The 17745-nt window shown below is 36.0% G+C and overlaps 1 protein-coding gene across 1 annotated transcript in view; it reads left to right on the top strand.

The window, feature by feature from the left end:
- Nucleotides 1-17745, top strand: part of LOC142238272 (activated Cdc42 kinase-like) — a 73752-nt gene that overhangs the window by 17213 nt on the left and 38794 nt on the right. The window contains exons 2-3 of the mRNA XM_075309877.1: nt 8255-8324; nt 17089-17500. Coding sequence (XP_075165992.1) covers nt 8255-8324; nt 17089-17500 — 482 coding nt within the window. The remainder of the gene's footprint in view (nt 1-8254; nt 8325-17088; nt 17501-17745) is intronic.

A 17745-nucleotide genomic window follows, 5' to 3' on the forward strand; every position in this document is an offset into this window, starting at 1 on the left:
GGGAGTTGAGTATTTGACCAGACTTCTCAATTTGTCCTTGGAATCACTCATTATACCCGATGTCTGGGGTGATTACTGTTCTGAAGCCAGGCAAAGACTCAAGTAAAGGCGAATCGTACAGGCCGATATCCCTTCTCTCGCCAGTAGCCAAGGCACTACTCCTCCCCAGCCTTGTGAAGAATTTTCCAGCTGCTAATCACCAAAATGGATTCCGCAAAGTACACAGTACGACGGCTTTGCATGCCATTTCAGCATACATTAATGGAGGACTCAAATCACCATCTTGTGAATGGGCAACCTCCACCCAGGAATGTAATGATTGATCTTCGCCTTCTAGAGCGTGAGATCCAGCGTTATAAAAGAGAGCCTCTAGATCGGGCAAAATAGCTGTCAGTTCTGAACAGGATTCATGAGGATATTGTAGCTGAAGCGGTGAGAAGCTACAAGGTTAATCCTGTTCTCAGAGCTCGACCACCGCCCCGGAGGAGAGAGACCTATCACGGCAGATCAGGGTAGTTTTAGCCTAACTAAGATCAGGCAAGTTCCGCCACCTCAATTCCTACCTATCAGTGATTGATAGCAGCGTCACTGACGGGTGTCCCATCTGTAATCATGGGTCACATGACACACGTCATATTTTCGCTTGTCCAGCTAAATCTACCCGTCTCACCACCAGATCACTCTAGACACATTCCATCCTTGCCGCAGAGTTCCTTGATCTAGTTACTAACTGAACTACCAAAGCATAGAATAAAATGGATGAAACTACATTAAAAACTGTTACAACAACAACTAAATTTTTGTCTCCGGCGGCCGATATACATTTGCCCACTTTGCAACGGGCAATTATCCATTATAAAATCAATTTAAAGTTATACGCATGGTAATGACTTTACAATTTTATACAATTTTGGCAGAAATACAACAATTTAAAAAAAAAACTGATTTATGTCAATATTTGTGGTTAGTTGGCGGCTAAGTGTGAGTCGAGATGTGTCAACATATTCGGCGGTGGATCCGACTCGCTAAGAAAGGGTCGGCGGCGAGACTTCGTAACTTCATTCTATGGGTTTTTAACTACTTCTTCCCTAATTTTTCTTACGCCCAAATTATAGGGTCATCTTAAAAAGTCGTTTATACTTTGCAAACTATTTCGTTTATTTTGCACATTTTTTGTTTTCAAAACGAAATTGTACTTCCATTTTTTTTTACCGTTGAAGACATTTGGAGATAGATTGAAAAAAAAATTACATTAAATTCCCCTCTTTCTTAAGTTAGCTGAGATACAATTTCATATTTAAAATTCTACTTCTTAAACTATACACTGATAAAATTAACATAATATTATCAAACATAAGTTTTGGGATACGCAATATACATAACACCAAGGAAATTTTTCTTTAAAATAAAGAAAAAATTAAATTTTCGAACTTATAGTCTCTTTGTGTTTTGTTGATGTCTTCCGTTATCTCTCTCATTCGCTGCCTTTATTTCTTCTGCATAATCTATTGCTCTCTCTCTCTCTATCTTTCCAAACATATATATGTTTACACACAATTTAGGAATTAATATATGTTTGCACCAGCACATAGAACATTTATAAAAATTATATGTCCCAAACATAATATCGCCCCCTCAATAAAACAATAGCGTATACGAATATACACCATTATTTTTTTATTGCAGAATAAGAATCTACATAATCGATTCTAGATCTGGTCAAAATTTGGTAAAATTCTACTTCCACAAAGTTGGTCAAAATGTCAATTGAAAAAATAGTGTATAATTTCTCGTCAGAATATTTTCATTAATAATTGTCTAAATGCAGGTATTGTGTTTTATATAGTTGTCCCTCTGAACATAATTTCGAAGAAAAATAGTGTATAAAAAGTATACACAATTTTTTTTATTCAAAACAATCCATTCGCACAGACAAATAAAATGAAAAAATTGTGTATATTGATATACACTATTTTTTGACAAATTATTATTTGAAGCCATTGCATTTATACACAATTTTATATGTCAAACAAATTTGTCTGTTTGTTCAAATTTGACATAAAAAATAGCATACAATTATTTTACACTATTATTGTCACCTCTTTGGAGAATGGATTCTTTAGACAGGAAGAGATATTTCATGAAAATAATGGATCTATCAAATCATGGTGAGAATTGATAATCAAATGATGACGATGTGTCTCGTATATGACTAGGTTAGGTTATGTAGCAGACCGATGTATCAGGCTCACTTAGACTATTCAGTCCATTGTGATACCACATTGGCGAACTTCTCTCTTATCACTGAGTGCTGCCCGATTCCATGTTAAGCTCAATGATAAGGGGCCTCCTTTTTATAGCCGAGTCCGAACGGCGTTCCACATTGCAGTGAAACCACTTAGAGAAGCTTTGAAACCCTCAGAAATGTCACCAGCACTAATGAGTTGGGATAATCCACCGCTGAAAAACTGTTTGGTGTTCGGTCGTAGCAGGAATCGAACCCACGACCTTGTGTATGCAAGGCGGGCATGCTAACCATTGCACCACGGTGGCTCGTATATGACTAAGTAAATTGAATTTCGACAGATTGCGGTCCGGAATATCCAGATAATCACGAAATTGTTCTAGAAAGCGAAATAAAAACCATTATAAATTTATCTGCAGATTTATCCGATTAAACCATTCCAGAGACGGGAGATGGGGAGGCAAGGGCTCTAAATTTAAGCAACAGCTTACCATTTCGTCTTTAAAGTACAACGATTTCAAGGGGCTGTGCACCAAAAATATAATTCCCAAAGAGTTTCATTCCTTTTATCTTAGTCTTCAGCCTGGGGGAATCGAAATTGCTTGGATGAGCCTGATGCGGAGGAATATATTCCCGAAGGTGAATATTAATTAATATTGTCTTTCATTCGTGTATTTTTTTTAATTTAAATTGAATTACTCTGTAGTCTACGTGTTATTGAATTTCCAAAAATGACTGAATTATAAATAAAATGGATTATTTAGTACGAATACTTTTTTTATTACATGAACATTCGTCCGGCAAATTAAAATACTTCATGATAAATGGCGCAAAAAATTTAAATAAAATAGTGTATACCCTACAAAATAAAATAGTGTATGATTTTCATATAGATTCTAAAATAAATAAAGTAACCTATATGACATCATGGCATTTTGAATGTTATTTAATTGCAATTAATGCTCTTATAGCTTAGTAGAATATCATCTACCAATGGTCTGGTTATTCCACCACATAGTTAAGTTACAAGAAGTTGAAAACACCGATAATTTTCTGAAATATGACGCTTTTCCCAAAAGTCTATTTTTACAAAAACTTCAAACTCGATTTTCTCGAAACGACAAAAAAATTATACACTATTGTTTTATTGAGGGGACGATATGTTCTTACATGTTAAAACGTATGTCACACAAACTTTATACTAGTTTATGGACATTATATGCTTGCACTTGACAATAATTTTATTTACACCAAAACATGTGAAAATCATCCTTTTTCATTCGTGTAGTCATTCATATTTCCATACACAAAAACCCATATCCATATCCCTATATTCATAGAAGGGCCATATGTATATGGTGGATTGTTCATTTTCACAAACTATATAAATATATATGATTTTTTTTTTCACATGTACACATGCCATTTCCATCGAAAATGAATGCATGTATGTACCTAAAATTATTCCGAAACAGATTCCTTTGGAGAATTTGTGGCATTTTGTATATGAAATTTATGGCAATTTATAGTTGCAATATAAACAAATATCTGGCCATGGAATTCTTTGGAGATTCTACTTTCCCAACCCACCAATACATTGATAGTTTAGTTATACGGGTTGGCTGGTACACCCAATGTAAGCATTAGCTCATAATCACCTCAATCACCTTCATAAATCTAATCAACTCAAAACTTTATGTGACTCTATAATGTGGCCCATGCAACACTTTCCCACTCTGTCTGTTCAACACATTATATTTGTCTAGATACAGTCGTGCCTTTTTAGATGGGAAGCGCTTTTTATTGAATAATGACTGTATAAAATGGAATAAATTTATTTTAGTGCAAGTTTTTCAAAGTTACGTTCCCAGCAATTTTAAGATTTCAAGCTATCAAGCTTTAAAAAAAAAGAAAACTATAATTTGAGGGTAATATGGACAAATTGGTGAAAATCGGGAAGAATTTGGGCTATATATAAATTGGTATCAATATGGGTGATATTTTTCAGGTTTGAATGATACCATAGAGTATTACATTGATGTTAAATGTACATAAATTGTAAAAACCTCTCAGACTTAGACCGATTTCGTTTTGCAAAAAATATCTTGTCTTAATGTTACGCTACTTTTTTTCCTCATTATATTTTTGCCCAAATGATAGTGTCATTCCAAAGTTATTGTTAATTCATAATATTGTAAGGGATGCATGACTCACAATCTATGACAATGTCCTTCATATTTTTTAATCAATTTGAAGATTGTTGCACCTTTTATACCAATCGAAATCGCTATTAGATACCCAGCGCCGTATACATTTTGTCCCTATTTGATGGCGTAATTCGCCATTTTCTTGTAATCATAATCGAAAAGCTTTCATGGTTAAAATATTAATAGTAAAATTTGGTGTTTATGCACTGAAAAAATATTGACCTAATATTAAAGATTATTCAACCTAAATTTTAGGGCACGCAATTCACACAATATGAAGGAGTAATTTACTTAAAATAAGGAAAATTTATTTATTTATTAATTTATTTAAAATAAGAAAGTTCATAATCTTTGCCATACATTTTGTTTATAAAGATTTCAAGTGGATAGGAAAACTTACGATTTCCAAAAGTCCAATAAGTCAATTCGGGACATCTGTCTACTCGAAAACATGAACAATACAAACGATATTCGGCACACATGTTTGTGGGCCTAAAATACTTCTGGTGTTTGAATTTCAAGCAAATCTGATAAAAATTGTGAGATTATACCTCTAAATTTCCAGGCAAGTCGGATAAAAATTATAGGGTCTAGGAGCCATATTGAATGAAAATTGCGATTTATAGAAGTGCAAGAAGTCAAATCCGGAAATGGGAGTTATGCCAAAACTTGGACCTATAATCACCTTATTCGGCACGTTTATTTGTGGACTAAAATACCTGTAGATTTCGAATTTCATACAAATCGGATAAAACTTGCGATTTATAGAAGCCCATAAGTCCATATAAACTTATTTGTGGATCTAAAGTACCTCTGGAATTTCAATTGCAGGTAAATCTCATAAAATTTGCGGTATCTAGATGGACAATAAGTCAAATCGGGAAATCGGGAAATCGATCTATATTGGGGTCTACCAAAACATGGACCGATACATACCCTATTTAGCACCCCTATTTGTGGACGGTATTGTATCTATATTTTGAATGTCAGACAAATCGGATAAAAATTGGGCTGTCTAGAAGCCAAAGAACTCATATCAGGGGCAATGCAAAAACATGGGCCGATACACACCACATTCGTTACACTTGTTTAGATTTCCAATTTCAAGCAAATCGGAGAAAAATTATGGTATCTGGGAACCAAGAAGTAAAATTGTCAGGTCGGTCTATATGGGGGATATACCAAAATATGGACCGATTCACACATATTCTATGAACCAAAAGTACCTCTTCGTTTTGAATTTCATTGCAAATCGGATAAAAATTGCGGTGTATATACGCTCAAGACTCCAAATCGGAGGTCGGTTTATATGGGGGTTATATCAAAACCCGGATTTACATAAAACTTGAACTAAAACTTGATCCAGACCGCAGACAAAAAACGAGTTTGTGCAAAATTTCTGCACGATAAGTTCGTTACTGAAGGCTGTACACAAATAGAAAAAATTACGTTCCAAAATTGATTGTGAACGGATGGTAACAAAATGAAACGGACACGTTAAGGAAAACTCAAAATGGAATGTTCACGGTTTCGTCCACGGCCGTTCACGATTTCATGAACGGCTTTTGTTTTTCTTTGAATATATTCCTTTTAAATACGTAACCATTACGTTTTCAGATCATTTTTTTTTTTTTATGGGTGTAGCGTGATTACGAGAGACAGGCAGACGGTCGTTGTAGGGTCTTAGAATTTCTACCTGATCAAGAATATACATATATACTTTCTATAGTCGGAAATCGCTATTTCGATGGGTTACAAATGTAATGACAAACTTTGGAAATTAAACAAGTATATACGGCCGTAAGTTCAGCCAGGCCGAAGCTTATGTACCCTCCACCATGGATTGCGTAGAAACTTCTTCTAAACACTGCCATCCACAATCGAATTACTTGGGTTGCGGTAACGCTTGCCGATGGCAAGGTATCTTACAACCTCCTAACACCGTCTTCTAAATTGTAAGTACTCGTATGTCCATACGACGTATATATTCAATTAACAGAGACCGACTAAATACGTATATAATTCAGTTTGACAAAAATTTCCATAGAAATTAAATTTAAACAAAATTTTCTATAGAAATCACATTTTGACAAAAATTTCTATAGAAATAAAATTTTGACCAAATTTTCTATAGAAATAAAATTTTGGTAGATTATTTTTGGCTCGAGTGGCAACCATGATTATGAACCGATATGGACCAATTTTTGTGTGATTGGGGATCGGCTATATATAACTATAGACCGATATGGACCAATTTTGGTATGGTTGTTAGCGGCCATATACTAACACCATGTTCCAAATTTCAAACTTATCGGATGAAATTTGCTTCTCTTAGAGGCTCCGCAAGCCAAATCTGGGGATCGGTTTATATGGGGGCTATATATAATTATGAACCTATGTGACCAATTTTTGCATTGTTGTCAGAGACCATATACCAACACCATGTACCAAATTTCAGCAGGATCGGATGAAATTTGCTTCTCTTTGAGGCTCCGCAAGTCAAATCTGGGGATTGGTTTATATGGGGTCTATATATAATTATGAGCCGATCTGGACCAGTTTTTGTATGGTTGTTAGAGGCCATATACCAACACCATGTACTGAATTTCAGCAGGATCGGATGAAATTTGCTTCTCTTAGAGGCTCCGCAAGCCAAATCTGGGGATCGGTTTATATGGGGGCTATATATAATTATGGACCGATGTGGACCAATTTTTGCACTGTTGTTAGGGACCATATACCAACACCATGTACCAAATTTCAGCCGGATCGGATGAAATATGCTTCTGTTAGAGGCTCCACAAGCCAAATCTGAGGGTCCCTTTATATGGGGGCTATACCTAAAAGTGGACTGATATGGCCCATTTGCAATACCATCCGACCTAAGTCAATAACTACTACTTGTGCCAAGTTTCAAGTCGATAGCTTGTTTCGTTCGGAAGTTAGCGTGATTTCAACAGACGGACGCACGGACGGACGGACATGCTTAGATCGACTCAGAATTTCACCACGACCCAGAATATACATACTTTATGGGGTCTTAGAGCAATATTTCGATGTGTTACAAACGGAATGACAAAGTTAATATACCTCACATCCTATGGTGGAGGGTATAAAAATTTATTGCGATTTCAATTAACAATTAAATTGTTAATTGAATCAATTAAAAATTCAATTGTATACTTCTTTATTTCTAATTAATTCTGTGATTATAAAAAATCATTTTCGAAATTAATTCAATATTTCATTAAATTTTTAATTGAATGAATTAAAAAATTAATTGAAGGTCCGGAGAATCAATTAATAAGTTACCAACGATTTATCAATAAATGCTTTAGTTATTGTTCTTTATCTAGGCCCTACTGTATTTACGGTCATAATATTACAATATAGGTAGACATGGGACCGATTTTGAAAACAGCTATGACGACAATATAGCAACTTTTGCTGTTGTAACCCACATCCTCTGCTTCACATCACTCAAATGATATTATGTTGCTACTCGCATCCGCCCAATGTTGTCACAATGTTGTCAGTGGCTGATTCTATGGTTTTGTTGGAATGGCGCTGTCATCCGTGCTGGCTGTCGTTTGTCTTTGGTTTTATTAGGTTTGCCCTCGAAAATGTAAATTGTGAACCAAACACAGCATGTTGTCTTATTTGTTTGTTATTATGAAAGGGAACTTGGGCATTCAAAATCTATCCATTTCTCTTTTTTTTTTCAAATATCATTCGAACTGTTCATTCATTGGATTCTAACAATACATATATTTTCCCCCTCGGCTTTATCTTTTACTTGCAGATAGTCCCCAAATTGATGTGTATGAATTTCTAACAGAGGCCGAACTGCAACATTATTACACTGCTGCCAAGTGAGTATCAATATCAAGCAACAACATTTGTATAAAAAAACTAACAACTAACAACAACAAAACTAAAATTGAAAATCGATGGTCACTCAGAACGGAACTTGAACATTGAACCAACAGTGGAAAAATTTTGATAGAAGGTTATATGGTTGGTCATGTGGACATACATACATTTGTTTGAATCTCCGTCGCATTAGTCACCCACATAATTTACGCATTCCAAGCAAGCCATGCATCCGTTGGATAAACTCACTGACAGTTTATCCAAAAACTGAAAAATACAAAACAATCAAATCACACAACAAAACCCAAAACGAACAATGTGCAGTGTAGAATAGCCACCGCCAGTCCAGCCCAGGCCCCCATCCCAAAAAGCACTGTTGAATGTTCGAAAGATGGCGATGAATGTGTGATTATTTTCTTTATCTTTTGTATGTTGGCTTTCACTACAGAATAACAGTGACGGAACAATACCGTATTATAAAAAAATTACGTTTCTAGAAAATATTCAATATTATTAGATTGTTTTTTGGTGATAACACAGGTTAACAGGAAATTTATGCTATGTAACGTAAACAAGTGGGAAAGGTCTGATCAGACATTAGATCTTTATTAATCCAAATATCAGACAAAAGAAATTCATATGTAATTCAAAACTCAATATTTTATAATTTGAAATTTGAAGATCATATTCTAATGGGTAAAGGTAAAGGGTTATTGGTGAACGGGATCTTTGATATTCCCGAGTTTTAACACTGTTGGCATTCTGGGGTTCTCGGGATTTCACACTATTACTATTGACTAGGAGTGTCATTCGGGATTCATTATTTTACATCCCGGGATTCGGGATTTTAATATATTGAATCCGGGGATCCCGAATTTTTCAATCTACAGCACCAAGAATTTTATTACATTGGGCCCATTTTGGTTATATTTAATTTTATTAGCAAAGAGAACACACAACAAAAGAACATGAGAGTAAATTAAAAAGCAATTTAAAATTGCTATCGTACTAAACAAAACTTATCCCAATTCAACTTTATGAAAAAAGAAGAACAAGTATATACGGCCAGGCCGAATCTTACCATGGAGTGCGTAGAAACTTCTACTAAAGACTGTCATCCACAATCGAATTACTTGGGTTGTGGTAATATTTGCCGATGGCAGGTATCTTAAAACTCCTTAACGTCGTCTTCGAAATTGTAAGTTAGTGCATACGTTGTATATATTAGACAAAAACAAGTATATACGGCCGTAAGTTCGGCCAGGCCGAATGTTATGTACCCTCTACCATGGATTGCGTACACGCTCACAAAAAATCGCTTCTGTAACATATACTCCCAAACATATTTTGCTTCAAGCATAGACATTTTTGGGTATTGCCCAAACATTTATATGTTTGATCTCTACCAATATATAATATGTTTGAAAGCATATTGGTCTAAACAATATATGTTTGGTTAGTCTATGTTCCAAAAATTTTGTATTTTTGCATCCAAATTCAATAATGTTGTCTTCCAAAAAACAATATGTTATTATGTGACCATATAATATGTTTGGAAGCATTTTGCACCCAAAAATATTATATGCTTAAAAAAATTCTCCCAAACAATATTGTGCTCAAAATTTTATTTATTTATTTATATATTTACAATCATAATGAATTATGAAAATAAACAGGTAATATAGGTGCTAACAACATAGGTTTTCGACCTGAAGACTCAAAATTTTGTTTCTGCCCAATTGTATATTCCCCCACATCTTTCTCACTTCCACGAGATTTTTTAGTTCTTAGCACCTTTTTCTGTAATACAAACATTGTAGAAGAAATTATTCAATTGTATGATTTTTTATACCCACCACCATAAAATGGTGACGGGGGTATAATAAGTTTGTCATTCCGTTTGTAACACATCGAAATATCGATTTCCGACTATATAAAGTATATATATTCTTGAGCAGGGAGAAATTCTAAGACGATATAAGCATGTCCGTCTGTCCGTCTGTCTGTCTGTTGTAATCACGCTACAGCCTTCAATAATGGCGCTATCGTCCCGAAATTTGGCACAGATTAGTTTTTTGTTTGCAGGCAGGTCAAGTTCGAAGATGGGCTATATCGGTCCAAGTTTTGATATAGTCCCCATATAAACCGACCTCCCGATTTGGGGTCTTGGGCCTATAAAAACCGTAGTTTTTATCAGATTTGCCTGAAATTGGAAATCCAGAGGTATTTTGGGACCGTAAAGAGGTGTGTCGAAAATGGTCCGTATCGATCCATGTTTTGGTATAGCCCCCATATAGACCGATCTCCCGATTTTGCTTCTTAGGCGTCTAGAAACAGTATTTTCTATCCGATTTGTCTGAAATTGAAAATCTAGAGGTATTTTAGGACCATAAGGAGGTGTGTCGAAAATGGTCTGTATCGGTCCATGTTTTGATATAGCCTCCATATAGACCGATCTCCCGAGTTTGCTTCTTGGGCGTCTAGAAACTATATTTACCATCCGATTTGCCTGAAATTGGAAATCTAGAGGTATTGTGGGACTATAAAGAGGTGTGTCGAAAATGGTCCGAATCGGTCCATGTTTTGGTATAGCCCCGATATAGACCGATCTCCCGATTTTGCTTCTTACGCGTCTAGAAACAGTATTTTCTGTCCGATTTGTATGAAATTGCAAATCTAGAGGTATTTTGGGACCATAAAGAGATGTGTCGAAAATGGTATCCATCGGTCCATGTTTTGATATAGCCCCCATATAAACCAACCTCCCGATTTGGAGTCTTGGGCCTATAAAAACCGTAGTTTTTATCCATGTTTTGGCATAGCCCCCTTAGAGACCGATATCCCGATTTTGCTTCTAGGGCTTCTAGAAACTATATTTACCATCCGATTTGCCTGAAATTGGAAATCTAGATGTATTTGAGGACCATAAAAAGGTGTGCCGAAAATGGTGCTCATCGGTCCATGTTTTGATATAGCCCCCATAGAGACTGATCTCCCGATTTTGCTTCTTGGGCTTCTAGAAACTATATTTTCTATCCGATTTTCCTGAAATTGAAAATCTAGAGTTTTTTGGGACCATAAAAAGGTGTGCCGAAAATGGTGCCCATTTTTTGGTATAGCCCCCATATAGACTGATCTCTCGATTTTTACTTCTTGGGCGTCTAGAGACTATATTTTCTAGCCGATTTGTTTGAAATTGAAAATCTGGAGGTACTTTAAGATCACAAATATGTGAGTAGCAAATGGTGCCTATCGGTCCATGTTTTGGTATAGCCCCCATATTTTTATCCGATTTGCTGGAAATTTGTAATCTATAATGAAATTTTAGACAAACGAAATTTCCTTTTCTTATAAAGTATTTTCGTTTATTCAACGATTGTCTCTAAAACTTGGGTCAAAAGAAAACTTTGCTTGTCTAAAATTATGTTTCTCAAAAAAGAAAACACTTCTTTCAGGGTATAGCAGGCGCACTGATCATGAAAATTGCTTCAAACTGAAAGTAAAATTTCCAGATTTTACTCATCGTATTTAAATAATGGCGGAAAAAATCTACATATTTTAAATTTTAAATCAAGGCGTAATTTCATCATATACACGATATGTTTATAATTTCTCTAAAACTAAAACAAAATTGGTTTTCATAAATCCAGAATCTGATTTGGTCTTCATAGGTAAAATCTTTAAAGTTTGTCTTCGGGAACTGACTTGCTTGGGAGAAGATTTGTCATCAAACCCGCTACAATTCTATATATTATCAAGTAACCCACTACGACGAAGAGTTTTCAAAGTAAACTATCATATTTGATCCATGGTGGTGGGTATTTAAAATTCGGCCCGGCCGAATTTACTGCTTTATATACTTGTTTTATTTTAATTTTACCTTTTGCCGGACGGGGATTCGAACAGCGGACCACACAGTTTGTAAGGATCAAAGAAGTAGCTGATCAATTGACCAAGGAAAAATAAAATGTTAATTTTGTAATAACAAGCAACAACCACCAACTTAATTCAATATCGCTCCCTGTTAAATAGCGCTCCAAGCTACTAAACACATATATGTTTATAGGCTATTTCTAAATTAATATATGTTTGCATCCAAGCATATTATATTTACAAACATTTTATGTCCCAAACATAATATGTTCTAACATATTAACATATATGTCCCAAACATGTTATGCTTGCACTCAAAAATATTGTGTTTAAAAATTTGTGTTCCAAACATATAATGTTTATAGCCAAACATATGAAAAACAATCTTTTTCATCCGTGCAAGAGGCTCCGGAGGTCAAATGTGGGGATCGGTTTATATGGAAGCTATATAAAACTATGGAACGATATGGGCCAACTATTGCATGGTTGTTAGAGACCATATACTTACTCCACGTATCAAATTTCAACCGGATCGGATTAAAATTGCTTCTCTAAGAGGCTCCGGAATTCAAATCTAGGGATCGGTTTATATGGAGGCCACATATAATTATGGACCGATATGGACCAATTTTTACATGGTTGTTAGAGACTATATACGTACACCACGTACCAAATTTCAACCGGATCGGATGAATTTTGCTCCTCCAAGAGTCTCCTGAGTTCAAATTGCGGATCGGTTTATATGGGGGCTATATATAATTATGAACCGATATTTACCAATTATTGCATGGTTATTAAAGACTGTATACTTATCCCACGTACCAAATTTCAACCGGATCGGATGAAATTTACTCCTCCAAGAGACTCCGGAGGTCAAATCTGGGGATCGGTTTATATGGGAGCTATATATAATTACGGACCGATATGGACCAATTTTTGCATGGTTGTTAGAGACCATATAATTACACCACGTACCAAATTTCAACCGGATCGGATTAAAATTGCTTCTTTAAGAGGCTACGCAAGCGAAATCTGGGGGGTCGGTTTATATGGGGGCTAAACGTAAAAGTGGTCCGATATGGCCCATGTAACGACTCCCTCTCTAGGCCCTAAAGGGTGATACGGTCAAAATTTTGTCAATATAAACTTGACGTATTTCTTTCCATTTTGCATTTAAAAAACCTGAACACCCCTCATTTTAAAGGTGTGTGTGTGTAGAATGTTGCTCCTATTTTGATTTTGGAATTCACTCTTCAGTTGTCAAAATGCCGTCCAAGCAAGAAGAGCAGCGTATCAAAATTTTGCTCGCGCATCGCGAAAATCCGAGCTATTCGCACGCAAAGCTGGCAAAATCGCTAAAAGTTGCCAAATCAAACGTTACAAATGTAATTAAAGTGTTTGGAGAACGTTTGTCGACAGCCAGGAAGTCTGGATCGGGGGGAAATCGAAAACCGGAAGCCGCTGAGACGACAAAGAGAGTTGCCGGTACTTTCAAGCGAAACCCTAACCTCTCTCTCCGAGATGCCGCAAATAAGCTGGGTGTATGGTCTACAACCGTGCATCGAGCCAAAAAACGAGGCGGACTATCGACTTACAAGAAGGTAGTGACTCCAAATCGCGATGATAAACAAAATACGACGGCCAAAGCGCGATCCCGGAGGCTGTACACGACGATGCTGACGAAGTTTGACTGCGTGGTAATGGACGACGAAACCTACGTCAAAGCCGACTACAAGCAGCTTCCGGGACAGGAGTTTTATACGGCAAAAGGAAGGGGAAAGGTAGCAGATATTTTCAAGCACATAAAACTGTCAAAGTTCGCCAAAAAATATCTGGTTTGGCAAGCCATCTGTACCTGTGGCTTGAAAAGCAGCATTTTCATAGCTTCCGGGACTGTCAACCAAGAAATTTACGTGATAGAGTGTTTGAATAAACGTCTGCTGCCTTTCCTGAAGAAACACGGTTGTTCCGTACTGTTTTGGCCTGATTTGGCATCTTGCCATTACGGTAAAAAGGCCATGGAGTGGTACGCCGCCAACAACGTGCAGGTGGTTCCCAAGGACAAGAACCCTCCCAACACGCCAGAGCTCCGCCCAATTGAGAAATACTGGGCTATTGTCAAGCGGAACCTAAAGAAGACCAAAAAAACTGCTAAGGACAAGCAGCAGTTCAAGGCAAACTGGCTTTCTGCGGCGAAGAAGGTGGACAAGGTGGCTGTACAAAATCTGATGGCAGGTGTCAAGCGTGAGGCCCGGCAATTCGGATTTGGAAAGCGAAAACCTAACTGAATATTTTTCCTGAATTTTATACTAATTGAACTTGAAAAAGAAATTTAATTTGATTTTTTAAATAAACGATTTCACCGATTTACACGCGTTTTCCCTTGACCAAATTTTGACCGTATCACCCTTTATCTTCCTTAACCTGTGCTACCATCTAATCCGACCAAGCTCAGTGTTGGGAGGTGTCCTTGGTTCAGAAGATAGGCCTCAGTCCATTACAAAGTTATTAAATTGTAAGGTAGCAAAAAATAAAAACAAAGAACATAAAGCGACACTTTCAAAAGTTTTTCGGATGAAAATCGAAATGGGATATATAGCTGTTCTTGATATCCTCAGTGCGTCGATTTCCCTACCCTACCTTGTCGACACAAATGGTTTTAGTCAGCCCGAATAACATACTATTTTTTCCCATCCTTCATTTTTTTTTTTTGTAAATTGACAGTTTGATTGTAGTGAACCGCAATCAAACGACAATTGATTCCTTCCTTTTTTTTTCAAAACGACCATAGATTTTTTTTTTCAAAATCTTTTAGTTTTTTTAAACCTCCTCGATACAATTTTCTTTCTTCCAAAGCCTCCTATGCACAAGCCTAGAGTACTTACACCCATTTGCAATACCATCCAACCTACATCAATAACAACGGACGGAAAGATTTTCATTGCCAGCAAAAACTCTTTGTCACTGCCCTACCTTTACATGGCAAAGAGTTAACTGAAGAGGTGATTCAGGACCTGGCCCAGCTAAGAAACGGTCTGGAATCAAATTAGGGAATTCCTTGGAGACACTGAGTTCGTGGATTAAAACAAGAGTACAAGGGAAAGAAGAACTTAGGGCACATAAAAAGCCGAATACTGCCTTAGGTGTATGCCAACCGACATGAACTAACCTAACAGGGAGCCACCGTGGTGCAATGGTAGCATGCCCGCCTTGTATACACAAGGTCGTGGATTCGTTTCCTGCTTCGACCAAACACCAATAAGTTTTTCATCGGTGGATTATCCCACCTCAGTAATGCTGGTGACATTTCTGAGTGTTTCAAAACTTCTCTAAGTGGTTTCACTGCAATGTGGAACGCCGTTCGCTCGGCTATAAAAAAGAGGTCCCTCAACATGGAATCGGGCAGCACTCAGTGATAAGATAGAAGTTCACCACTGTGGTATCACAATGGACTGAATAGTCTAGGTAATCCTGATACATCGGACTGCCACCTAACTTAACATTTCATTTGTTAAATTTAAATTTAACTTAGCGAAGACATAAACCGAAATGTGTTCAGTTGGTACACGAGCTTAGCTAAATAATTAACACAGCCTATCCAATAGTCTTCACCATTAAAATCCAGCAAATACCAAGAGCATATGCGCCATACCACCAATAATACAGTATGCTTGGGAGTAATGACTTACCATGATTGAACGTTTTCGTTTACCACGCAGAAAAAATGTTCACGAAATTTTTCCCAATTAAAGGTGAGTACTAAGTTCGAGTTTAGCCGCTAAAGTGAAAACTAAATCAGTAAAAAAAAGCATAAAATTATAAATATTTGTTGCAAATTTTAATATAACTTAATGGGGAATAGCCCAAAGCAAATTTTCACAAAGTTTGTATTCCTTAAAATGGATTATTAAAGAAAAGTAATCGTGAAAAAATGTAGATTTTAGCGGCTAACTCGAACTTAATACCCACCTTAAAATCTTAATTGACTTTTAAAGAATTTTCAATAAAAAATGTTATTAATTCAACAAATTTTTATTGAAACAAAAAGCAAACACAAAACTTAATAGTAACAATTAATTTTTTAATTGGATCAATTAATTTTTTAATTGACTTTCAATTAAATTTTTAAATTTAAATTTTTTTTTTGTTTAAATAACGTTCTATATTTTTGCCAAGCTAGAGATCTTTTTGTTTTATTTTTATTTATTCATAATTCATCTTTCCTAATATTTCGCAATTTTACCTACATCTGAGGAAGCAATTCAGCGAAAATTGTGAAATATTAGGAAGGATGAATTATGAATAAATAAAAATCAAACAAAAAGATTTATTTATTTAATTGATACTATCATTTCTGTGATTGAAGACATTTCAATTTAACAATTAATTGGATCAATTAAATGCGTGATTAAATCAGACATTTTTTTTGTGTGCATCATCATCAGATTTTATATATTTTGTTCACTTCTAGGGAACTACATGTTTTGCTCGATAGTGTGAAATTTAGTAGTTACCAAAAAAATTCCTCCTAATGTTTATGCAGTCCAATGGTATTGACTGATTGACATTTGAAAAAGTTCAATATCCCCCCTACAATAAAAATAAGTTACTCCAATTTTCAATGATGCAGATTTCAATGCTAAAATAAAACGACCAGATACTGTGTAAGGAAGGGGTGGCGGCATACGGGGCTCTTAACACACAGGCAAACAAAATCTACAAGTATATTTAAATTGAAAGGTTTTCCATTTCACTTTTGTTGGTTCAGTTCACATTGTTGTACATATAGTAAACTTTGTTCTCTTTGTTATTATATATCTTTAATACATACGTACATACTTGTCTTGTATATGTATATATTTACACTTATTCTTTTGCCTTTTTTTCCAGAGATGAACTTAAGATTACAAATGCCTCACAATTCAAATATGCCACCGATGAAGATCTCAAAAGCATTGGTATGTCACGACCGGAAATTCGACGTTTACGTAAATTCTATGAAAAACACTTTCCTCATGGCTACTTGAGCAAAATCAAACGATTGCTTCAAGCACCCACAGTGATTGGAAAAAGAGATGAGAATTCCGGTGGTGCAATGAATCCAACAGTGGCTAGTCCTTCGGGCAGCCTAAGTGGAACATCGACGGGCGGAGCTTCATCGAAGGCAAGCAGTAGTTCGCCCAGCAAAGCACCAAATAACAAACACATCATTCCTGCTGATGCCATAAGTGTGAACAAGCAATTGGGTACGGGCGAATTTGGAATTGTGCAGCAGGGTGTATGGACAAATGGTTCGGAGAGGGTAAGTGGATATTTAATGTTTGATACCCTGTTGTGCATAGCGATTGGTTTTCTTCAGCAAACGAATTATTGCTATTTTACCATCTATTAATAAGTGTAATAAATCTATAGTTATTGATCGAAGAATAGAATTTGGCAGCACTTTTTGATAAGAGAGAAGTTCCCCGTCTAAATATGAATAACGGGCTGCCACTATACCCAACCTAAGCCCATAGTTTGCTGAAAATGGCTGCTGTTTAAAGCTAA

This window comes from Haematobia irritans, chromosome 5 (assembly GCF_050003625.1).
Source record: "Haematobia irritans isolate KBUSLIRL chromosome 5, ASM5000362v1, whole genome shotgun sequence".
In the NCBI taxonomy this organism is placed as follows: domain Eukaryota; kingdom Metazoa; phylum Arthropoda; class Insecta; order Diptera; family Muscidae; genus Haematobia; species Haematobia irritans.